The sequence below is a fragment of the Diabrotica undecimpunctata genome, chromosome 4 (genome assembly GCF_040954645.1).
Source record: "Diabrotica undecimpunctata isolate CICGRU chromosome 4, icDiaUnde3, whole genome shotgun sequence".
Taxonomy (NCBI): Eukaryota; Metazoa; Arthropoda; class Insecta; order Coleoptera; family Chrysomelidae; genus Diabrotica; species Diabrotica undecimpunctata.
In genome coordinates, this window is record NC_092806.1 from 41636990 (window position 1) to 41664657 (window position 27668).

Sequence of the window (27668 nt, forward strand, 5' to 3'; positions counted from 1 at the left end):
GCATTCCCATATAAAATCATAATATTCTAGTATTACTAAAAAGCATAGTCTTTTAGAAGGCTTTTTTGGTTAGACAACGATCTAGCCAGTAAGAAACCCATGTTTCAATTTTATATACCATACTTAAAAAAACCAACGCTAGGAAATGTCGAAAAGGGAGATTAATTATTTTGATGAGCCATGTAATTAAAGTACTTTCTAGTATTATTGACTCGCACATCATCATCATTATCATTATCTTTGGCTCGACAATCTTCTGTGGATCCTAGCCTGCTCTAAGATTCGCCGCCATTCTATTCGGTTTCTGGCGACGTGTTGCCAGGTTCTGATTTTAGTACCCTTAGTAGTTCTCAACTCTATTTAACCACCTAATTCGCCGACTTCTGCTTCTTCTTCCTATAGGTGTTTCTGTCATTTGCCTTTTAATAATCGTATTGTCTGTCGTTCCTAGTATGTGTCCAGCCCATCTAAGTCGCTTTGTTTTAATGGACGTTGAGACATCTGGTTCATTAAAGTGTCTCCAAATATTTTGCGAAGTATTTTACGATCAAATATTTTTAAAGTCTTTTATTCTTCTGCGTTAAAGTCCATGTTTCTACTCCATATGTGAGTGCCAGCCTCAGCAGTGTTTTGTGTATAATAATTTTAGGTCTTTGGACGTTTCTTGAGTGGAATTGTTTTTGAAATCAATAGTACACTTTATTTATAAGGTTTATTCGTCTTTTAATTCCTTCGCTTATTTTATTAATAGTAAACACTAGCGAGCCAAAGTATGTGAAGTTATCAACATGTTCAAAGATATGACTTCCAAAGGCTGTTTCGTGTTCCTCATTTGCTATACGATTCTTAGTAACCAACATGTATTTGGTTTTATCTTCGTTGATGACTAGACCGACCTGTTTTGATGCCGTTTTTAATTGTAGGAATTATTGCTCAACATCTTGCATACTACGCACTATTATTTTCTGTCACCAAGGTATGCTAAGACTTGTATTAATCTGTTGTAAATAGTACCACCATCTCTAATTCGTGTACCTTAGGATGCCTTTTCTAAGGCAATATTAAATAGGAGGCAAGCCAGGGTATTCCCTTATCTGAGTCCATCGTTTATTTCAAAGTATCGAGAATTCTCTCCCTGTATATTAACACTTGCCTTTAAGTTAAATATTGATATTTTTGTTAATAGGAGAAATTCTTCTGGTACCTATACCAAACTCACGCATTGATTTGTATAGTACTGTTCTCTTGACACTGTCGTATGCAGCTTTAAAGTCGACGAATAGGTGATGAAACTCAATGTTAAATTCTGTTTTCTCGATTCATTCCCTCGCATATATACACATAATTAGAACAACACCTATGTAAACTTCAGATCAGAGCTCGTAGCGAGAGAAGCACTTTTCATTTTGCAAGTTCTAATACGAGTCAGTGAAATCAACTCCAACGTAACTGCGTGTTTCATCGATTTAAAGAAGGCATTTGACAAAGTACTATATGGGAAACTAATGGATATCCTAAAAAAGTCAAGAATCGATACTAAGGATATAAGACTAATCCCAAATTTATACCTCCAACAAAAGCAGTGAGATTTAAATATAAACTGTCTGTGATTTCCACTGTTAGAAAAGCAGTTCGACAGGGATGCAACTTTATATAAATATTTTTGAAATCAACAGACTCTTTGCTATCTTCTTCTCATTGCGCCGTCTCCTTTCGAAGGTTGGCGATCCAAATGGCAATTGTAGTTTTGGAAACTGCTGCGCGAAAGATCTCTGCGGATGAGCGGTCGAACCATCTCCTCAGGTCTTTCAGCCACGAGTTCTGGCGTCTTCCTACTGATCTTTTGCCCTGTACTTTTCCTTCCAGTATAACTTGAAGTAATTCATATCTTTCGCCTCTCAGCACATGACCCAAGTATTGCATTTTCCTCTCTTTGATTATTCTTAGTAATTCTATTGCTATATCCTCTCGTATAGTTAGCCAGATTTTGCTTAACAAAACCTAACCACTATCGAATAATAAACTAATGTTGTAAACAAAGAACCATAGAAAAATGAGTGTCTTTCGTTAAAATTGGAGATCGCTTGGGTACCCACGCGTCGCGTCAACTTCTAAAAAAAATTGTTTTATACAAGTTCCATCTGCCAAACGACACAATTGTGTGTTTGAGTTACGAAGTAACACTCGCTACCTCGCGATTACTTTTGTTTCTGTTTGTCCAAGATGTCATTTTGCGCCCCTCTCAGTGCCGACAGCTAATGCTAAAAATTCCATAGGGTAAGGTGGCACTTTTATACACTATTTACATTGATGCTGATACATACCCCCGTATATTGTGTAAAACCGTTACATTATGAAATAAATTGTTGCTGTTATATTCAAATACGGTTATTTGTATACTATATTTATATAACTTATTTGCTGTGAAATTATGTTTTTTATGCTGAACTCTACTTAATTTTGGTCGCAAGTTGAGACATTTTTATCCGTTTAGAACTAGAAAATTTTCTAACTTTCGTTTTAATTTTATTTTAACTGACGAATTGTTTGAATTTATTAAATATCTATTCATATATTATATTTGTAATATTATTTGGCTTTTTTTCACGTTTGACACGCTTTTGTGATATAGGTATCCCTAATTCGTTTTGTATTTGATTTCGTACAGCAGTTTCACTGTAATTTACTCACAAGTTGTAAAAGCGACTCTCCTAAATAACAGATTTGTTTTGATTGTTTAAAGACTTTGTATAATGTCGCTTTGTATAATCAATAATTATTCTTAACTTTAGATAATTAATATTTTGTAGCTTTATCAAGCACATTTTAATTTTGTAGGTCCTAATGTTTTAGAAGTAAATGTATAAATAATATTGTGTTTTATGTCACTTGTTTTAAATGCAGTTTACTTACAGTCTTCTTGCTTATTGAAGTTATACTTCTATACGCGCGCTCCACGTTGGAAGTTTGTATGGGAGTGAATCTGTGAAACCATTACATATGTAAGATGAGTAAGAGAGAGACAGAAGATATTTTTTCTCTCTCTTCCTCTCTCGAATATAAAAATGTTCCTTTTGTATATATAATTTAATATTTTATATAGTATATAAAGATATATATACATATAATATTATACATATAATAAAATATTTATTAATATTATTATTTATGTGATGTGTTTTGTACTATTTATTAAATGTTCATAATTATATTATTCTTTTGTATTTCAAAATAATAATCTCAATAAATCACTCTATGATCCAGCACTGTCAATTTTGAAATAGATTTGTGCTATGTCCTCGGTAGTGTAGTAGTCAGTATCCCCGCCATTCACGCGGGAGACCGGGGTTCGATTCCCAGTCGGGGAGGACTTTTTTGTTAATATTATTACATTATTGTCATTTTTAAATACTTATGGATATTGCATTTTAATTTGTATTGTATTATTATATGGAATTATGTTGCACTGTATTGTAGTGTATTTTTTTTATGTAAGTATATTATTGTCATTTTTAAATACTTATTAATATGTCAGTTTAATTTATGTCTACTGTATTATTTTAGGTCTAAATTTTGGTATTTTAAATATCGTTTTCTAAAATAAAATTAGAAGACTTTTCTAACAACGAAAAACAAACTTGTACTAAATATAAGCAAAAGTCTAGCTCGTACATGGAACTTGCTTTGCTAAAAGACAGTTCAAATCGAGAAAAGCATATCTACAATAATACTCATAACATTTTATGCCCAAACACAAATGCTAAACAAGATGAAAACACAATGGTATTATTATAATAATAACAAAATAAACAATGAATTTTACTGCAGAGTATGTGTTAAAAAAATATGCATTCAACTCCTTTCATACATATATGAAAATAAAAATATACATTTTCATCAAAATATTGATTCAATCCTTCATTGTTAGTAAGTTGTTATTAATTCTGTTTCTCTTTCTGATATGTCTTACCTATAGAATTACATATGTAATGATTATGCAGATTGACTCCCAAATAAATTTGTAACGGCGAATGCGTGTATAGAAGTGTAACTTCTACCGGCAGTCCCACTGGACTGCCACACCCGTTTTTTTTTTACATATCGTAATGCTTAATGGGAAAAGGAGCATCCTACGGATTCTAGATTGAACGTAGATATTCTAATTCGTTTCTGGTGGCCTTATATATTATGATACAGAGGTCATCGTATGTCCAGAAACCAACAATCACTATTTAACGTGTCCTCTGAAAACATCTCTAGAGAAGCCTTGGACGAAATCAGAAGATGGTATTGCAGGAAACGACCAACTTATAAACAATATTAGATATGCATACGACATTGTATTACTGGAAGATAGGGCGCAGATGCTTCAAAGAATAATGGATAATATTGTAAAAGAATGTTACAAATTTAGCCTAAAACTAAATTATAAGAAGACAAAAATATTGATTATTAGTAACAACACCAACATAAACGACCAAATTACAATAAACGATCCACCGTTAGAAAGAGTGGAGAAAATGTATCTGAAAAACAAAGAAATAAGTCACACTGCAAAGAAAAGAAAATTAATTTACTTTGGCCACATTATGCACGATAATAAATGGCCACATTACCTCTAGATTTAATTGTATAAGGTAAGATTGAGAGCAAGAGACGCAGACATATATCATGGCGGGCGAATCTTAGGGAATGGACTGGTCAACTGATCTATTTTGAGCTGCAGTAAATAGAATAAGATGTGTTAATATGTATGGATCAATCTATCATCTATACGAGATAGCAGATAGAAAATGGCAAAAATGCATGAAAACGTTAGAAAAACAACTTAAAAACTTGAACCAGCTCTTCGGAAAGCCGAACCAAAATTTAGTAACTACGTTCCGCGACGAAACGTGAAGTTAATATGCGATATTAATTAAGTCTCTTACCTCATTAAATTAACCAAAGTTCTGATCTGTTTTGTCATCACGTGGCTTAGAAAAATAGTGTATTTCCTTTAAGGGAACACTTAATATTGTATTCTTTTTATTTTTCTACTAAAATTTGATTGATATATAGTTAACAATGACATGTAATCAAATACAATTCAGTGTCTATTTTTTTTTTATTTAGCAATAACAGATCATTATTTGTTTTGTCGCATAATATATTATATAAAAAAGATTTTCGTTTTAAATATACATTCAAATATATTATTTATAGAAAAAACTCGATAAATTGATTCATTTTGGTGAAGAATATTATATTAAACTAGAGGGAAAAGTCAATATTTTTCACTTACACCACTTTAATTTAACATAATGTTTCTTCTAAGCAATTTTATTGAATAGTTAAGTATATTTGAAATGGTCTTTAGGGATCAATTATGTTAATTCAATAGTTCAAAAAATAAAAGAATAATATGAAGTGCACATCAATAATAAACCAATTTCCTGGTTTTCTCTTTGCCTTGTTTTCTCTTTGCAAAGGAATAATATGAGAAAATTTAATTGGCCACAAAAATAACTATATATTACTGGAGCATTGTAGAACCGATTTTTTTTAAATATCATAGGTAATGACATGCTTATTATATTAACCAGCTAACAAAAAGAGTTGCTGCTTACTAATTTGTATAAGTTGACGAAGGTTCAGGAGACTATCAATAAAATGAATACATTAGACGATACAATGAGAGAAAACTAGAAATTAAATTATTGGACATATACATCTAAATAGACAGAAACATTTCATATTTTATTTTATTGGAAACAAAATCAAATATGAAGATCAAATTTTTTTTTTGTATTTTAGCCTTGGTTTAGAATTTTAGCCACGTAATTATATACGAATATTAGGATTCATTTGTCCAGAATTGTACAGGAAGGACACTTACCACGCTCAGGAATTCATCAAAGCGACTTCATTATAACACACAAGACATAAACCACGGTTAGATAGGTAGGCAACAAATAGATACACATACAAAGAAAATATCCATTCAAACGATTAAATTTTTCATTCACACCTTTAAACAAATTAGTGCCTGTAGTTTAACCAAACTGAATCTAACGTCTATCCCATTTTAAATTTAATATGTTCTTTCACATATGCAAAGAGATCACATGTGTTAAATTCTTCTATAAATATATGTGGCTGCTTGAGGGGGTTTTTAGCTATTGAATCCGCAAAACTATTACTCAATATGTCTAAATGCCCCTTAACCCATACGAATTTAATATCATATAAAGCTGATAATTTTAGTAATTGTTGAAAAATGTTTAATATACATATTGCTGTTAATTGTGACTTTAAAGTTTTGTAATGCATTTAATACTGATAATGAATCAGTGCACACTACAATTTTGTTCCACTGGTTTTCGCAATACCATTTAAGGGCTTTATATATATAGCACATGCTTTAGCAGAAAATATGCTGGATAGATTATTTAAAGTAAATGCTTTTTTAGTCTTCATTTTTAGTACAAAGCAAGCACTGGTTATACATGTTACTAATTTTGACCCATCTGTATAGATTGCAATGTAATCTAAATAGTTACTTAAGATCTCCTTCAGAATATTATGACATAATTTATTTTGATATTTAGGGATAATAATATTTGTAGATAGAACACATGCCAGGTAAGGTATGTACAATGATTTCCAAATAAGATTATAAGGAGAATTTATTAACCAAGTTCATTGCAAGTTACAAATGCTTTTGAAAGTGGTGGGGAATTCTTTTTTAAGAAGAATGTAGTTGTTAAATCATATAGATAATGTTGAATTAGAAAGTATTTGCTCGCCAGATATTCTCTGCGTAATGAGAGTGGGTTTTCAGAGTCTAGAACCAGTGTAGCTTTATTTGGAGTACTTTTCATCAACCCTAATACAATATTCAAAGCTTTAAATTGGAGTCTATTAAGTTTACGTAAATTAGTTACGCTAGCTGAACCATATACTAAACAGCCGTAATCTATAATAGATCTTGTATAGGCTCGATAAAAATTCAACGAAATATTTTGATCTGCACCCCACGATCTCTTACAAAGCATTTTAAGTAAATTAAAACTTCTTTCGAATCAACTACTTGTGTAGTTAATATGTTGAGTCCAAAGCAGTTTTCTGTCAAGTATTACACCAAGGTATTTGAATTCTGAAACAATGACATGACATTGCCCTGTAAAAATACAGTGTCATCTTTAATAGGTTGTTTTCTAGAAAAAAATACTACAGCACAGTTTTGGTACGAAAAAGTCATTTAACACAGTCCAGCTAACAAAGTGGTACATTATATGTTTTAGTTCAGTAATACATTCGATGTTCGTTGGATGTGAATAGATGGCAATATTATCAACATATTGTAAACAAGCAATGTTGAAATGCTATTGCAGATTAAAAAGTAGTGGACTTAAAACAGCTCCCTGTGGAATGCCTTTAGATGTAATCATTGGTCCTATGATATTATGACCTACTTGTATTGATACGTTTCTGTTTTTATATAAATTTAATAGTAATATGCCATGGATTTTGGAACTCCAAGAAATACAAGTTTATCATACAGTATATTTAAATCAATGTTGTCATAAGCACTTTTTATGTCGATAAACAATGCACTTGTTGTCATGTAATTGGAAAAGCCAATTTGAACATCTCTGGTCAGAGGAACGACTGCATCCGTCATACCACAGCCCTGTTTGTAGCCAAATTGTGTTGTTGGTAGCATACTTTGCCGCCTTCTCCAAGTTTCCATTCTCAAAAGATCAAATTTAAATAAGTGAAATGAATCACATCATACTAGTAATATACAAATATTATAAAACACTATATGAATTATACTAAACAAAATAAGCATAAATGTAAGACATTAAAAAGCTAGGAAAAAACTAAAACATGGCGATTAAAATTTAATCAGAAGTTGGATATCAAAGAAGAAGAAGTAAAAGTTAAAATAAAAAGATGGCATGACTGTAGACATATATTAAAAATATTATTTGTTGTAAGAAAATTTCTTTTGCCGACCGTTCTTCTTCTTCTAGACGTAGACATATTAAAAATATTATTTGTTGTAAGAAAATTTCTTTTGCCGACCGTTCTTTTTCTTCTCATATTATTTTGCCCTCTCAGGCGTCGGATTAGGATTCCAGGTCTTCCTTTACGCATTTTTCCATGAATTTCTAATTTAGACCATCGTCTTTAATTCTTCTATACTTTTCCTTTAATTCCTTTCTATTTTTTCGATCTGACCTATCCATTTTCTTCTGGATCCTTAGCTTCTCCTTTTTCTTCTACTTCCCAATTCTAATATTTGCTGTATAATTCTTACTGGTTTTATTCTACTCATATGTCCGAACCAGAACATTAAATTCTTTTTAATATGCTTACTCAGTAATAGGCTTTCGCTTTGACATTTGTCTGATATAATTTTGGAATCAAGTTTTGCCAGAATTGTCCAGTTTTCGCTTGCGTATGTTATTATTGGCTCGGTTATCTTATTGTGGATTTTTCTCTTGACTTCCATTTTTGCATCTTTGCGTCCTAGTGTTGTTATATTAATTATGTAGTATATTCGTGTAGATCTATTTCCTCTATTTGTTATTCCTGTATTGATTTTGCCATCATCGGTCACAATGCTGCTCAGATATTCATAAAGGTGTGTTTTTTCTAATATTGTTCCATTACATTTAATCTCCTTATTCTTTTGGTCTTTATTTTTATTAACTGCCATCGTTTTTTTTTTATTTTTCATATTCACCTACATTTTTGCTTGTAAAATGTCTTTAGTCCCCGGATTAAGTAGCCTTTGGATGTTACTTTTATTGTTCGCTACCAGTACAATCATCGACATCTAATATAGTAAACTCTGTAATTTTACTGGTTGCAAGTTCCTGTATCCAATCATTGTATTTAGGTATTCTTCTACAGCTGTAAAATTTTTTATAATTCTTGTCATTATTATGACGAACAACAATGAGCTTAAACTATCTCCCTATTTTATTCATTTGTTTATTTTGAGTTCATGGGACCTTTGGCCTCTCACTTGAACTTTTCCTCTGACTGACTTGTATGTACTTTTTTTAATCATGATTATTGTTTTAGGTTGTATGTGTAAAAAAAAACCGAAATAATATTTCGATCCTTTTTGCGTTGCCAAGTATTATAAACACGTCTTAAAAGTTTGTTTGTTTCCTTAAAAGGAAATACACATTTGTAAAACAGATGTGTATTTCCTTTTTATCCTTTTGATCGAAACCGCTTTAAGATATTTTTCGTCGTGAAATGAACGAAATATTCCAGTTTATATGTTTTATTTATACTAAGTTGGGAAGCAAATGATTTTTAAGAATTAACTCACTCTCGCTAAGGTCGTTGTCATGAGCGGATGACTTTAGCGTTTGTCCAAATTTCTTCAAATTTGTAATATCTCCTTCGTCCTTTTTTTATGGGAAAATGTATAGCCCCCCACCGAAAAAGAAATTAGAGAAGCCATTTCAAAACTGAAAAATAACAAAGCCCCCGGTTTGGACAATCTTCCTGCCGAACTCTTTAAAAATGGTGGTGACGCCCTTTTTAAACACATGCATAAATTATGAACCGAAATCTGGCAACGCAAGGAAACGCCCACGGACTGGAAATGAGGTGTAATGCACCCTCTTCACAAAAAGGGAGATATTATGATGGCGTGTGATAATTATAGAGGCATCACCCTACTTAACGTGGCATATAAAGTATTGTCCAACGTATTGTACAGAAGATTGATCCCTTATGCTGAACAAATAGTTGGGAACTACCAGTGCGGTTTCCGACCCAATAAATCAACAACGGATCTTCACATTCAGGCAGATTCTTGAGAAAAAATTTGAATTCCGAGTCCACACCCACCACATATTCGTGGATTTCAAAGCTGCATACGACTTAGTCAACATACAAAAACTTCTACAGGCTATGGTGGAATTTCAAATGCCGCTTCATCTTGTTTAACTAACGGAACTTACACTCAAGCGTAGAGAGTCTAGGCAGAATCCAAAACGACTTTTTTAGACCCTTCTATTGTAAAAATGGACTGAGACAGGGAGATGGACTGCCATGTCTCTTATTTAACCTTGCACTAGAAAAAGTAATTCGAGAGTACCATATTAATATGAATGGCAATATCTTTAATAATAAGTGGTCGGATATGCAGATGACATAGACATTATTGCTAGGTCCACAGAATCTCTGATCAAAGCATTTCGATCACTAAGGGCTTCTGCACTGAGAATGGGATTAAAAATAAACGCACAGAAAACCAAGTATATGTATTGTACTAGATCAGGCAACCAGATACCTAGACTATTAATTGATGATCTGGAACTGGAAGGTGTGGCCACCTTCGTCTACCTGGGCTCGCTGCTAACCAAAGACAATAATGTCAGCAAAGAAATTAAAAGAAGAATAGTACCTGCAATAAGTGTTATTATGGCTTGAGGAAACATATGGCCCCAAAACTACCCAGAAAAATTAAAGTTACCATATATAAAACACTAATAAGACCAGCGTTTAGACGGGTCAGAAACGTGGTCACTTACACAGAATGACCAAGAATTGCTTTTACGTTTCGAGAGAAAAATTCTAAAGAAAATATATGGAGGAGTCCAAGAACAGGGTTTGTGGCGTAGGCAATACAACTTTGAGTTACACAGAAGTTTTGGGGAACATGACGTTGTAAAATGTATTAAATTAGCGCGCCTTCGATGGATAGGACATGTAATTGGGCGAGATGAAGATGCAACAATCAGAAAAATTTTCGACCGAAGAGGACCAGTGGGAAAACGAACCAGAGAAAGACCAAAACTTATGTGTCAAAATAACATAGAGGATGATCTAAAATCTATTGGAGTTAAAGCATGGAGAAGAGTTACTAAAGACAGGGGCGAATGGAAGATTGTTCTGAAGAAGGCTTTGGCTCATAAAGAGATTTAATACCACTGATGATGATGATAGTAATACCCTATGTGGTAGGCAAAAAATATTTCGTTGCAAGGTCAATAGAAATAAAAGCTGTCTTTAGGTCAATAAAAGTCAAGTATAATTTTTCTTCTTTTTTTATTTGTTGTCTATGATATCTCTTAATGTATATGTTGTCATTTGTCAGCCTAACTGGCCTAAATGCTGCTTGTTCTTCCAGTTTTGGTTTAACATACTACTTTAGTTTTTTCTCTATTATCGATGTATATAGTTTATAGCTAAATTTAGCTAAGTATATTGCTCTGTAGTTTTCACACTGAGTTTCTTCTTATTTTTCATGTAATGGTACGATTAAATTATTTTCTAATTCCTCAGGCATCTTTTGATTCTTTTAAGCTTTTTTGCAAATTATTCACAGCCATTCCTTTCTCTTTTCTCCTAGAAACTTTATCATTTCTGGTGCAATTGGCACTGGTCCTTCCCATATGCTTTTACAGTTTGGATTCGACTGTGGCTTTGTCCATCTTCTTTCTTATTATCTCCGGTAAGTTTCCATCACTTTGTCTTCCTTTGTGTAATGTTCTTTGTAAGTTTCTAATATTTTTATTTTCTCCGATTTTAATTGTTTGTTTTTGTTTTTTAATGTTCTTATTTCTTTTTTGTTGCATTTTAATTTCTTTATATGAGTCTAAAGTCGTCTGTTATTTATTTTATGTCCCTGATTTAAGCAACCTCCAAATTTTTCCCAGATTTTTTTTCCATTTTGACTGCCCTTTTTGCTACGTTTCTCTTTGTAATGTATTCCTTTTTATTGCTTTCTATAAATGTTTGGTTTTATTTCTTCCAGGTAGTTTTCTTTTCTTTTATTAATGTTTTGATTTCTTCACACCACCATTCCGTTCTCTTAAACTGTTTGGTTAATTTTCCTATTCTGAATACTTATTCCCCCTTGTAGATTGTTGTTCTTTTGAATTATTTCCACTTTTTTTAGAGATTTCTATATATATATATATATATATATATATATATATATATATATATATATATATATATATATATATATATATATATATATATATATATATATATATATATATATATATATATATATATATATATATATATATATATATATATATATATATATATATATATATATATATATATATATATTGAATTTGAAATTTCCGCGGGAGCTATATGTGGTTTTAGTTGTTTTCCGGGTTTGACTCCGCGTTAAATATTTTTGGTTTTTAGAAAAACCATTGTTTTGACGACGTTTCGGCAAGGTCACACTTGCCATTGTCAAGTCAGATTCTGCTTCGTCTTGATGTTACAGGCGAACTGATTTCTCGGTCGCTGCACGCTGAGTTTAAATATCTTGTTGCGCTTCTTGTCATTGGTCCTGTGCGCAGAGTGGGCGTGGTCTTCTTCGCTATTTTAATTTTTACGTTTTTCTGCAGAATTGTTTTCCACGTATTTGGGAGTCTTTGGGCATCATCTCTGGTGTTTAAATTTTTCGGATGTTTTTCGATCTCTATGGCTTCTCTGTATTCTCTGGCTATATATATATATATATATATATATATATATATATATATATATATATATATATATATATATATATATCGTTTATTGTTTCATTTTGAATAATATATTTCGATATTCAAGTGTTTATTCGTATGGCCTTTTCATTATATCCTATGATTTCAAATTCTTATATGTAGATAGTGTGTTTTTGTTTTTGTTTTAAAATGTCCAATGTGTTTCTGGTAGATCACTATATCTACATTTTGTCTTATTAGTTATTTCCCTGCTATGTGATGTTTTCCAGTTTGGAGAAGACCTATGACGTTTCATGTCTCCATATTCATTGATTTTATGGTTCAAAGCTTTAGTGTTTTGCTTTTTTATAGTCACCAATTTACCACGAGTGGCTGGTTGCCTCGAACTCGTGCATGGAATCAAGATAGTGCCGGTAGCTTCCCGGATCGCATGGGATGTTTACTTTTTGTGTTACGCTATTCATTTATAGTGTACTCTGGCATGTAATATACCAACTAGGTAACTCTAACTCACCAAGATCCGGACAATCTCCAGGAACTGTTTGAATCAACTTTTATCGAGCATCACCCATAACCCGACGAAAATAAACAACGGTTCCTTTAAGCTCTAACATCAGTTAAACGAAGTTAGATATAAAGGACAAGATTAGAGATGGTTATAACTTACGGATACATGCACACGATTATATCAAATGATATTTAGGCCTAGAAATTGCAAATATATATGCAAAAATACGCATATAACGCAATCACAGTACTAACTCTCTTATAGACAGGCTAAACATTTGTTATAAATAAAAAACACAAAAGTACCATAAACGCAGCAGAAATAAAACAATTAAAAAAATTACTAGGAGCTGCCTAGGAAAAGAAACAAAAATATTAGAAACGGGTTAAAACAGGAACTATTAGAGAAAAAACAGAAACAATAAAACAACTGGTATAAACACATAACGAGAATGGACAAGCATAGACTAGTAGAGAAAGTAATAAAGGCCAAAAGACAAAAGAGAAGAAAGGGAAAGGATAGTCCGAGGGAGAGGTGAAAGAAACAAATCCAAAAAATTGTAATTAGGAGAGAGTAAATATTACAACAAGGATGAAGGAACTAGTACGAGACCGAAGCACGTGAAAACTGGTAAGAGGTAGATGGACACCAGCAACACTTGACGCTCTTACGGGGCATAATACAAGAGGATTACGAGGGGAATCAGCTTTGAAGCAGTAAAAAAATTAAGATATGCGAATCCTTCACACTTTTCAATTTGCCAATAATTAATTAGTTATATCAAATGATGAAGTATGTACATGATACGCAAACTAATTGAACAGTACGAAGTCTGGTATTTAATGGCCAACATCCAAAAGACCAAATATCTCTTTATTTGTGGAGAAACTCGTGATCTAACATTAAATAGTAGTAGAAAAGTAATACACTATCAACTTTTTAGAAATAAATTTTGATTCAACTAGAATGGATAAAAAATAAATAAAAAAAATAACAACATCAAACAAGCAACAGCCTGTCTCAATCACTTTTCGTGAAATAAAAACAACAAAGAAAGGAGCAATAATATATATGAAACTATACTAAAAAGTTGTTGCCATCTAGAACCCATTCAGACATCGTCTGAGGGTCAGCAGCAATCCCTAGTGGGAGTCTTACGTTGTCACGCAGTTTATCTGACAAATACTCAAACATCACAACATGTAAGACATATTAAATTTTGTACCATCTAAAGGGATTTTACCCAGGTATTTAGTAGTTTGACTCATGTGCACCCAGTAACAAAACATTGATGATGTGCTTTTTAGTCTGAAAACGTCTTGTGATATAGCCCGAAAGGGATTTTAAATTAAATACCTTGTATAAAGGATTTAAAATAAACTTTTGTAATTGATGGACCTGAATTGGATAATAACAGAAAAACACACAAAAATATTAACAGCTGTAGAAATACAATCAGAAGATCACTTAAAAATTTAAAAAATGATAAGAGTCAGAAATAACCACATCAAAATCACATTAGTCATAATAGAAATAATGTGTATTGAGCGAACCACTATCGATGATATCGAGAAAAAACGGTATGATAATATAAACATATAAATAGAATTTCAGACATAAATTCTCTAGGGAAAAAATTGGCTGGCAACCAAAAAACAAGAAAATTGAATAGTAATTGGAAACAGGGCATAAATAAAGCCATAAGTATTAAAAACCTAAAAGAGTTAGACTGGTAAGACAGAAAAAAACTAGAGGCAAGACAACGTTGAAAGACATTCTAAGCTGAAATACGTATATAATTTTTTCCCTAAAAGACCGACAAAAAAAGAAACAGAGTCCCTAGTTAATATTTAATAAGCAAAAAAAATTAAAATTAAAAAAAAAGTTATAATTGTCAATATCATCGCCAACGTTTGATAATCGGACAGATTGCTGAAAGTAGAAGAGGAAAGATATACAACTGTATAAGTAATATCCATTAATTTAATAGCAGTATAGTATTAAAATCGAGAATTTAAATAAAATATTTCCAACTTTATACTTCTGGTTAGTTCCTTCATTATTAAATAAATAATTTAATTAGAAACTATGGAAAATTATGGTAATACACTATCGTTACTAGTAATGGTGCATCAAATAAAAAATCGTTAAACAAATGTAAATTAGCTGTGGTTTTAGCTCACAATGAAGTGAACCGTTTAAGAGAGAAGAAAAAAGTCAATGGATGATTCATATTGATATACACTCACAGATGCAAAAAAACGCAATGGTGAAAATTTTGGTCAAATTCAAAGTAGGTATTTCAATTTTTTTATTTTTAGCCCTATTTTTTTTTATTTTTTTAGCACACTATGTATAACTTTATAAATTTTAATTTGGTATAGTCAGTCTTTTGATAAAATTTTATGTTTGACTTATTATACGGGGTTAATTAAAACGTGGTTTTATTCTCCTAGCTTTGAAACATCCTGTGGAATAATTCCGTTTGCGAATTTTCGTAAAACTTTATTTTTCGGTTGCAACCATGTCTCCTAAGCATTGTGTTTTTTGTTTTATGTCAAAATATGCCTTGGTTAATTTTTTAGAGCCAAATTAATTTGCCACCCACAATTTAGGACTTTTTAAATTATGATTATTTTGGAGTTGTTTTGTAATACGACGAGGTGGCTTTGGTGACTGTTATCATTATGTTACAAGGCATGTTTTTAAATAAGTACCGTTTTGCGATTCCGCCGCCGCAGCGCTACGGTCGGCGTTCCGCGCATGAGCGCTGGTTACCTACATCTCTTGTCTACGCACTGACGCCATTAGATGCCAATCGATATTCATCGTGAGATCGTTGAAGTTTACGGACAAAACATTATGAGTGATGGAATGGTAAGGAAATGGGTGAGAGCATTTAAAGATGGCCGCACAAATGTGCATGATGAAGAACGGAGTGGGCGTCCTTCGGTCGTTAATGAAAATTTGGTGCAGAATATGGACGAAAAGACAAGAGAAAACAGACGCTTTACAATTTCATCATTGTTCGACTGCTTTCCTTAGTATTCTCGTAGTGTTTTGTATCTCATTGTTACCGAGAATTTGAATTACCGGAAATTGTGTTCACGTTGGGTTCCAAAAATGTTGACGGATTTGCACAAAACCCAACGTTTAGGCAGTGCATTGACTTTCCTTGAGCGGTACCACAATGAAGGTGAAGATTTTTTAGACCAAATTGTTACTGGTGACGAAACGTGGGTGGCCTACGTCACACCAGAATCGAAACAACAATCCATGGAATGGCGACATTCATCATCACCCAAAAGAGTGAAGTTTAAGCAAACAATTTCTGCCCGGAAAATCATGTGCACAGTTTTTTGGGACAGAAAAGGAGTATTTTGCTAGTGCAGTTTCTGCCTCGAAATGAGACAATCAATGCAGCGTCTTATTGTGAGACATTGAAAAATCTGCGTCGTGCAATACAGAACAAAAGACGTGACAAGTTGAGTAAGGGTATCGTTTTGCTGCATGACAATGCCCGTCCACATGTGGCTAATCAGACCAAAGATCTCATCAAATCATTTAAATGGGAAACTCTAGATCATCCTCCATACAGCCCTGATCTGGCGCCCAGCGACTACCATTTGTTCCAGCACTTGAAGAAACACCTGGGCGGTCAGCGTCTTCAAGACGATAACGAAGTCAAAACATTTGTGATGCAGTGGTTAACAAGTCAGGCGGCAGAATTTTATCAGGAGGGTATTCAAAAACTGGTGCCACGTTATGACAAGTGCCATAATATTCACGGAAATTATGTAGAAAAGTAGATTAAGGTACAGGCTTTTATGTAAAAATAAAATTATTGCCATATCTTTGCACGTCTTTTTTAATTCCAAAACGGTACTTACTTAAAAAACACGCCTCGTATATTGACACTTACATTTTGTTTAAGTACCTATGATTGGTCATGGTTCTTAGTTTCGAAGATTGTGCGAATGCCGTTGCTCTGGTTGAAGATGGGCGAAATTATGAACATGTGGCTAGAGTACTACATATTCATCGCTCTACCATCCGAAAGGTAGTGGAACGTTTTATACGAACTGGAATAAGCAAGCGTAAAGATTACATGAATTTAGTTTACAAAGTTGCAGACCAGCAACTGGGCCCAAATTATTTCATGTACTGTAATGGGCTATAAATGAAGTAATGTTCTTTTTACGGATGAGTCGAGATACTGTCTTCACTTATCAGATGGGAGAGGACGAGAATGGCGTCGAACTGGAGAGAGATTTGCGGGGTGCGCTTTCAGTTTCCGCGTTTTCCATGGAGGGGGTTCGGTGATGGTATGGGCAGGAATATCCCGAGAGGCGCACACTGAATTGGTATTTATTGAGGGTTCGTTGACTTCACACCGGTATATTAAGGACATTTTAGCGAATCAAGTAGTACCCTTTTCTCAATATATCGGCGATGATTTTCTATTAATGCAAGATCATGCGCGACCCCACACTGCAATGTGTGTCACGCAATATACCTATTCCAATAGAGGAAGTTGTTAATAAGAAAATAAACTGGACAGCGAGTTCGCCAGATCTGAACAAAATAGAGTACATTTGGGACATGCTTGGTAGAAATATTAGAGGTCGCGGAGTCGCACCAGCCTTAATTAACGAACTTCGCTTGGCTCTAGAAGAATAAGGACAAAACATCCAGCAAGATGATATTCGCAACCTCATATACAGCATGAGCCGATGTGTACAGGCAGTTATAGATAATAGGGGAGGCGATACAAAGTAATAAGTTATTTTTTAGTAGTTTTTTTTTGTTATTTGCGTACTTAAGTTAAGTTAAGTTACATTTCAGTTGTTTTTTTATGTTTTGTTATTGTTACTTTTGATCATTAAAACCAAGTTCATGCCGTTGCTTTTAATCATTATTTAAATACAGTGCTTCTGAGATGTGGATATAACATTTTTTTAATAATAGTCACCAAAGCCCCCATCGTCGTGTTACAAATTAATACAAAAGATAATGGTAATAATAGGAAACGTCGTAAATTGTGGGTGGGAAAGTCATTTCGCTCCTAAAAATGAACCAATCATATTTTCAAATACAATAAAAAACATAATACTCAATACAATACATCGTTGCAATCGGAAAACAAGGTTTTACAAAAATCCGCTGACGAAATTATGTCACAGGATGTTTCAAAGTTAGGATAAAAAACCACCTTTCGATTAACCCCGTATAATAAGTTAAATGCAAAATTTTATTAAAAACTCACTATACTAAATCAAAATTTATAAATTTTTACACAGTGTGCTAAATAAATCATCAAAATAGGGCTTTAAATAAAAAAACTGAAATACTTTGAATTTGACCAAAATTTTCTCCGTTGCGTTTTTTTTTGCATCTGAGTGTAGATGAAACACTAAGGAGGTATACCCACGACCCTTAAACCTCGAAAACAATGTATCATTACAGAGCTTATTAATTAATTACTACTGCACCACTCAGATATATGAGTGTGCTTTTTTCTGACAAAAAGACACTGAAAATCGGAACGAAGAACTTGATTTTAAATATGAATTAAACAAAGAACGTAAGTTTTAATACATAATAATTATTACCATCCAATTACAATGACTTGATAGTAATGAGAAAATTAGCAGGAATCAGCTGAAATTTATTTAAAATAACTCACTTTCTGTATTTCCTGCGGTATATCAACATCGTCCTGTTGAACATTATTGTTATTATCATCATTATCATTCTCTAAATCTTCTTCTCTGTCCTCTGATTCAGAAGTTCTATCTACACTATCCAATTTTACAAAAGCCCTTTTCGTTTCTGGGGGAGGTGTGAAGTATCCCGAAGACTCAGATCCTGATGATAATGGTGGTGGCGGCAGTACTGTTGTAGCGCTATGTTTCTCTGGAGTGTCTCTTGGAGATAGTCGAGAAATAATCGGCGTTGCGGGAACACTTCCCAAGGCTGATCTAAAATCATAAAATAGAATAATTTATATAAATTAATAGAAATCAATAACAAATTCCCATTTTATATTTGACACATTATAACTTTAATTAGTTCTGACATAGTAACTGATGTAAATCTAAACTTCTTCTTTCGGTGCCAAATTAGGTTTAAGCTGTGGTTAAAGAAGAATGTTTTCAATTTTAGAAACGTTGTGCGAGCTGCTTCAATTCTACATTTGATCCTTTTACTTCGGTCTAGTTAGTCTGTAATGCAGCATACCAAATATTTAAAGTGAGTAACTCTTTTTATATTTTGTTGATCTATCTGTAAGAAAGCATTGTTGTGAGGTTGGCTGGCGACTATATATGATAAATATTTTGTCCAAGACGCATTCAATTTTAGACCTATTCGTTTCCCGTCGTGTTTACACAATCCAATAACTCTTGAAGGCAATAGAGACAATCGCATATGATAACAGTGTGGTTATCATATCTAAGATTAATAATCAGTTCACTATTGATTTTTACTCCAATGGTTTTATCTTTTAAAGCTTATTTGTAAATTATATCCGAGTAAATAAAAAACAGCGGGAATAGGATGCATCCCTGTCTGACGCCTCTTTGAATGTTTGAACGTTCATCGTTAATCTCTTATCGACTCGTATGACTGCTTATTGCTTCCTATACAAGTTTGATATAAGGAATTTAAATCAATGATACGTATGTCTTTACCATTAATGCTTTTGTTTCTTAATATGTTCAAAAGCGTTCCATGCTGTATCCTATCGAAAGCCTTTTGATAATCGATGAAAGCCACATAAATAATTTAACGCTAGTTACTTTTGATGAAGTATATTTAAATCAAAAAGTCCCTCACGAATATCCAGCGCATTCCTAAAGCCAAACAGGGTTTCATCCGGACGTGTACGAACTCATCACTTTATAGCCCCCCATAATTTTATTAGACACTCTGAGATATAGTAAACTGATCACCGGTATCCCTTAGAGATAGGTAAACTCATCACCGCAGAAAGGTAATCTCATCACCAGCATTTTTGCCCCAAGGCGCTGTTTTCTAATGCGGAAGATTGCCTGTTACCTTCTCGTTTATGTTGTACTTTATTAAATTTAGAAATTATTTTAAGCAAAATGCTTTAAAATCGATATTAATATCGGGTTTCTTACAGTGTGGCCTATTAGACGTATCTGCCAATCTAAACGGTTTTGAGATCTGAAAATTCAGTTGCATAGGTTTTCGATAGTGAATTTTATAATGGAAATAATTATGAGCATGTGCTGTTTCCGTTTATATCGGAAATAGTTCCCAACTTATTAACTAATTAGAAATCTATTTATTATGACAGAATTAATCAAAATGCTTAAGTACAGTTTTTTGGCTTTTATAAACGGTCAAAGCCAACTTAATGAAACATTATCCTATGGAAACAGCAAAAACATTTAAAATAAAATGTCTTAAAAACTTGAAGAAACATAAAACTGAATTTAAAATTGTTAGCCGATATGAAAATGAAGAAAACTATGAAAATTTTAAACATTACGAAATCTATGTGGGTAGGCAAAAGCAAATAAATAATAAAAAAAGTTTTTTAAGGTGAGAAATTGAAAAAAAATGGGTTTGATTGCTTCATAATAATTATGAGCGTCGAATTTTAAAACAGAAACAGCTCTTCTAACTTTTCACGTAAGACGCAGCCTGCTTGACCTTCCTAATTAGTCCTAATGAGTGTACGGACAGGTACATGTAAATATTGTTTAGTACTGTAGAAGCGTAGATACAAAAGTGAGGATATTGGGAGGAGAATGGTAAAAGCGGTTGGAAAATGGGTATAAAAGGATTCGCATGGATTTGTGGTGAAATGTAGACTGGGATGCCCAAACAGTTAGAGGGAAAGAGACTCGTTACTTATGTAGTTTTCTACCATATAATCTGCCATTTTCATAAATGAAGGCAGGTTAGGAATACCCGTATGAAATCGTTGACAAAACCATCGCCGGCTAAATCAGTGGTGCAGGCACTTGCCGTTGGAATCTCCCCTCTTGTAAATGGTTACCCAACCAAGTTTTTGGATTTTACGAAACCAACTTTGAGACAAGTGAAATAAACACCCAATTCGCTTCGCAGATAGCCGAACGGCAATTACGGCCTTGTGAATCGAAATTTTTGAAGTCAGCCACAAGTCTTAATTTAAAACGACACCAACTTTTTCGGTGCAACGAATTAATTTGAGTAAAGACCGTGAGGTAGGTTTCTATGCATTTGTCGGAAAGAACACAATATAAGAGACAATAATGCCCATTTAATAAACTATAGATGCTAAATAATTGCGAGAAAAATTTTGGTGCATATTGAAATCTAAAATCCATGTAATGTGCTTCTGATTTTGCCAAGTAACGTAAATTCTCAAGAATATTTTGTTTCGAATCGTTTTGCGACACAAAACATTTATCGTGGTCCGTCTTTAGATTCATCTGTCGGATTGCTTGATGCGCTTTCCCATTGTCTTCGGTAAAGGTGACATAGAAGGTAAACGATCGTTGCTCATATTCCTCCGAATACAAGAGATGTTGTTGTCAGGTGTTCTTTGAAAGAAGAAGTTGCAATCTTTTGGTGAATGATTTTTTATGGCCTCTCCGATAAGTACTCTTAAGCTTTCATCTTGCATGGGTTGATGATAACTTAACTGGACTTTATTCCATAAAATAAAGTCTTTAGTTTTAAAATTTATTTGTTCTTTGCATATTTTTATGTTTCATGTGAAAAATTACTTTATTGAATTATAAAAAATGATCCATTTATGGTTAAGTCAAAAAAATAATTGGATCTTCAGCTGGTATTCCAAAACTTATTATAACAGTACAATTGCAATTCTATACAGAAACTAATTATTTATACTAAATGATTTTCCAATCCAGACACTTTGAATTTTTATTAAAAATATCTAGCAAGAGAAATGTAGAGTATTTCTTAACAAACTTTAGAGAACAAACATACATTTGTGTTTAGATTTAAACGTCTAAATATGCAGGTTGTTTCACTCTATAAGTGACAATGTGACTTTAACAATTTAATAAGAAATCTTAAATGTAATATCAGAAAGGGTAATCTATTTAAAGCAACAATATTATGACTTGTCCATAAGAAACATCTTGTACAGTTGTATTACATTTTTCGTCCGAGTTGGCTCAAAAAGTAATCAATAAACAGTTCACTATCCATGTTAAAGGAATGAGGGCAAATGAAGAGAAATTTTTCTTTTCGCATAGTTTTAGGTAGTTATCAATAGAATTTTGTGGAGTTCCCAAATAAAAACCAATGAGTTACATTTGCATTTAATACATCTATTTTAGATTTATTCTGTCAAATTACCAAATCTTAGCAGTTTGTAAGGGGTTTATGGTCTATACCTGCCACGCGTTGCAGTTAGCCCAGTGATGAGTTTACCAATCTCTCGGGGTCTATTTTAAAATACCTACTTTTATGGCGGTGATGAGTTTGTACTATGTCCGAGGGTATTTATGCTAATTGGTGATGAGTTTACGTGTACCCTTTCATCCAGGTGTCGTTCGCAATGATTCTTCTATGAATGATGCGAAGAAAATTTTTCAATGTGTGGCTCATTCGACTAATTAACCTGTATTAGTCGCATTTTTTGCCCGTTTTTTGTCCGTTGCTTGCGGAATTGCTATAAAAATAGCCCTAAGGTATTTCTAAGGTATTTCACTTAGTAGTATATACGTCATTAAAAAGGTTAAGTAGAGAACTGTGTGACTTCTATAAGTTACACTAACGCTTTTAAAACTAAATATATATTTAGATAGAAAAAATTAGATAAATAAAATAACCTATGTTAAATAATATGTTTATATGGGATTAAGCCAATATTGATTGCAATGAAAATTACACTTTTAACTAACTAATGTTTGACTTTTCGATTTCAATTTCGAAAATGTATAAACAACAAGTTGTTAATAGGTTATGTTTTGCAAAATTATTTTTTATTATCAATTTTCATTCTATATTTCAATTTATACACAACTAGTTAAATACAGAATTGTCAACACATATAGTCTAAACGGTTTTGTCCGTGTTTAAACGACCTTACACGTATGCATTGATAAGAGTTTAAACACTCCTTGCCGTCCCGTTTAGCAGGTATAATAAGATAAGCAGTTGATTTTAGCCATCCACCAAAGATCATAATATGATGAGAATTCAAATAAGTGAAAAAGCGGTTTATATTTTGCTGAAAAATTTCCTGTAGGTACATCAGAATATGTATTTTTGGTATATATTATAGATTTTAGAAAAAATAAATAAGCTACTATAATTTTTAGCATTATAATTGGTAATCGTTTGCAGACGGTAATAACGGTATATTTCAATTTTTTATAACGTGTTTTTTGGAGAAAAATTATTTTTTAATTTGTTTTTGCGGATAAGTATCACTTGACTTATTTAACGGTATATATGGATCGCAAACATATTGTAGCGAGATTTAATAAAACGAGCGGTTCGAATTTATATACATATATTTATTTATACTTTACAGTTCGGTAGTATCTTAACAACTAAACTCACTCCTAACAACGTTACATAAATATAATAAAGTTACTTTTCGAGAACATTCTGGCATTGTCCCACCTCTAATTGTCTCCCGTCCGAAGGACGGGCGCTATTGACATGCCGATTCTTACGTTTTCTAGATTCGTCCTTCTAAGAATTATGACGTATCGGAGATGGGCTATTTCGTTACACTGCTCCCCTCTTAAATCTGATCGTCCCGATCAGCAACTCTATATGTAGGGACAGGATGGCGGAATCTACAGGACTCTCCAGCTCTGCATGAACCCTTTAGAAAGAAATAACAGGTACGATATCAGGTTCCTGGTATATTCTATAAAGTTCGAAGTTGTATCGTCTTCTCCACACTCCATTGTCGTTCACTGTTCAATAGATTCGCCTTAGTATTTTTCTTTCAAAACATCCTACCATGTTTTCATTATTTTTTGTTAAAGTCCAAGTCTCTGAACCATATGTTAGGACTGGGCGTATTATTGTTTTGTAGAGTTTTATTTTTGTATTTCTCGATATAAGGAGATTGGGCCCAAAATAGCATCTGTTGGCCGCACAAATTCTGCGGTTTATCTTTGCGGAAGTATTATTTTCAGTGTTAAGAGTGCTCCCAGGTATACAAATTCGTTCACTGCTTCGATGACGTCGTTTTCTATAACGATTGGTCATAGGATTTGTGGTTGTGGTTAATTTTTTATACTTCGTTTTGTTGATGTTTATTATTAAACCCTATTTTTGTAGCTTGTTCTTTTAATGCTACATACGCCCCTCGTACAGCGGTTTCCGTTCTTCCAAAAATATTGATATCATCAGCATAGGCCAGGATTTGCACTGATTTATTATATATTGAACCAGTGGTTGTGATTTGTGACATATGTATTACTTTTTCCAGGGTCAGATTAAACAGTATACAGGAGAGAGGGTCTCCCTGGCGCAGCCCATTATTTGTTTTAAAAGGTTCAGACAGTTCACCTTGAATTCTTACTCTACATTCAACTTTTTCAAGAGTTAGTTTTGTTAAATTTATCAACTTATTTGTTATTCCTGGCTCTTTCATTGCTTTGAACATTTCTCTTCTATTCACAGAGTCGTAGGCTGCTTTATAGTCTATAAAGATGTGATGAGTATCAATGCCATATTCCAGTGTTTTTCCAAAATTTGTTTCAGGGTTGCAATCTGATGAATTGTAGATTTACCACCTCTGAAACCAGCCTGGTATTTTCTTACTATCCGTTCTGAATCTGGAGCCACACGGTGACATATTACTGTGGAAAATATTTCATACGCTGCATTTAGAAGCGTAATTTCTGTGGTTCGGGCATTCAAAGATATCTCTTTTTTTGTGTATGGTGCAAAGTATTCCAATATTCCAATCATCGGGGAGGGATTTCTGTGTCTATACTTTTTTAGAAGCTGCTGTAATGCCATAATGGTATCATGGCCACCTTCTTTATATAGTTCAGCTGGGAGATTATCTATTCCGGATGATTCGTTTCTGGCTAGTTTTTTTACTGCATCTTTAACGTCCGTTGGTGGTTCCTCTTCCTGGTCTCCTCCCCTTACCTCATCTCTTTCGTCTTTCAGGTTTTCTTCTTCTTCCTCCATATTAAGTGCCTGGTTAAAGTATTCCACCCATTCACTCAATACATCTCCTTGTTGTTAGTAGGTCGCCATTCTGATTTCTGCATTGTCTTATGGTTGTCTTGAATTATTTTCTGTTACTGTTAATTTTCTTATAGAATGATCTGAATTCCTTGTCTCTGTTAAGGTTTTCCATACATTTAAGTTCCGTATTTAGGTGGTTCCTTTTTTTTTGTGTATTCTTTTTTGTTTTCTTCTCTTTGTCTGGTAATTCTCTACAGTTGTTCTAGTTCGCGTAAAGTATATGATCTTTCTAAAACGACTGATGAAGTATGTCAAATTTTAAAATCAGTAGAAAATGATTATTTATCTAACACTGATGGTGATTTTGATACTGATTTTAGTGTCGGAGGTTACAACTGCATGTAAATGAAATAGTTTTCCGTAGTGACAGCTCTTTGCCTAGAACATTGCAAGATCTGAAAACACCAATGCAGTATTTCACCCATTTTTTTACAAAAGACATTTTTAAGTTGATTGTTAAAGAACAAATTGAGCTGCCCTTCAAGAGAAAATCAGCACCACGTTTTCTGTGGCCGAAGTACAAATTCGACAATATATTGGCATACTGTTATAAGTGTCTTTAAACATGTATCCTCGTTTAGAAAGCTATTGGACCACAAGCTCATTTGAATAGATTCGCAGAAGAAGAATAGAGAATATCGAAAAGTATTTATATTTTACTGACGCACAACAACGTGCAAAAAACGGCAAACCAGTGATGTTAATCTTATGGATGGTCTAATTGGGAGGTACCAGATTCGACTAAAGACTCGAAATCCCGTGTTACGAATATTTTATCACCGGGTTGACATGGCAATAAAAATGCCTACTTTCTACACCGTAGAAGTCATCCACAACCTTCTGAAAAGATCAAATTGCCACTGTGTAGCGAGCAAACAGCTGCTATTCTCTGCAAATACGCACCAATCCGTGCTGTAGAAAGACCCTCAAATCGAACAACCCACACTTATGTGTCTAGGAGTGGACAAAAAATTCATGATAAAACCTGAAAGAGAAGGTGCAAATTATGTAAGAAGTCTACTACTTAGGTATATTTACAATCAATTTTATGTACCTATTACTACAGAAAAAACTGCTTCTCTGACTTTTATCATAGATAGTTTACTATTTTTTATATTTTAATGTGTTAATTGTTGTTCTTTTTTATTTTTTTATTTTTTTGGTTTTATTTCAACAATAATAATCATTTCCTTAATTATTCTGTTCAAATAACACCTCTTCTCTTCTACAATTTTTCTGTAATGTTTTACATCTAAACCGTTATGACCGTCTAGAGATGGTCTACTTCTCATCTGGAGGCCAAACTAAGATAATAGTTATTTAATATAAATGAACATGAAATTATTTGTAACATACAAATTAACCTAATAAGAAACTATTAGATATTTTAAATCATTAAAAAAACGGTTATAGAGGTTTAAACTAATATTGGGATTAATTGCCAGTAAAAATAGCACTAATTATATATATATATATATATATATATATATATATATATATATATATATATATATATATATATATATATATATATATATATATATATATATATATATATATATATATATATATATATATATATATATATATATATATAAAGGAGTACGACCGTCAAACAATATTCAATAAGTAAGTTCAAAAAAATAAATCTTTTGATCACGAGGATATCGGTCAAAGGAGAAATAATAAAAGGAAATCACAGTTCCATTCCTATATTTGAACACGTTTCGCTTATTTAATTTACAAGCTTCATCAGTTCAATCTAAAAGAATACAAAGGTGGTATGTAAGAATATAAAGAAACATGGAAAATAACTTACGAATGGTGAGTGAAGAAAGTTAAGGTGTAAAACAAACACACCATTCTCTTAGTATCCGTGGTAACAATATTAAAGTTGTAATGTTAGCTTAAATGCATGCAATAGCATGCGAATGCAATTCGACTACATGTGAACATTTAAGCTAACATTACAACTTTAATATTCTTAGGAATGGAACTGTGATTTCCTTTTATTATTTCTCCTTTGACCGATATCCTCGTGACCAAAAGATTTATTTTTTTGAACTTACTTATTGTATATATATATATATATATATATATATATATATATATATATATATATATATATATATATATATATATATATATATATTGTTATGATATGTAAAATCGAGAAAAATATTGGTTTGTTTAAAAATATTTCAAAATTCAATAACATTAAAATAATTCAGATAAGTAGGATAATATCCAACAAACATTTCGAAGAAGGAGAGTTATTAATTTCTTGAATTACCTGTACTAAACAAAATGTAAGCTTTGCATAAATTATTTCTTTGTTATACTTGAGTGACCCGCATAATTTTAAGTGAAATCCCAAAGACAATTGAAATACATTAATGCAGTGATTAAAGACAATAGAAGGGATTATAGAAAGAGGTTTTTGTTAG

General features: G+C 32.6%; 1 protein-coding gene across 1 annotated transcript in view; it reads right to left on the bottom strand.

The window, feature by feature from the left end:
* LOC140438625 (uncharacterized) overlaps positions 1–27668 on the bottom strand; it is a gene marked incomplete at its 5' end in the record, with an annotated part of 257371 nt that overhangs the window by 9155 nt on the left and 220548 nt on the right. The window contains one exon of the mRNA XM_072528285.1: positions 18689–18983. Within this exon, the coding sequence (XP_072384386.1) occupies positions 18689–18983 (295 nt within the window). The remainder of the gene's footprint in view (positions 1–18688; positions 18984–27668) is intronic.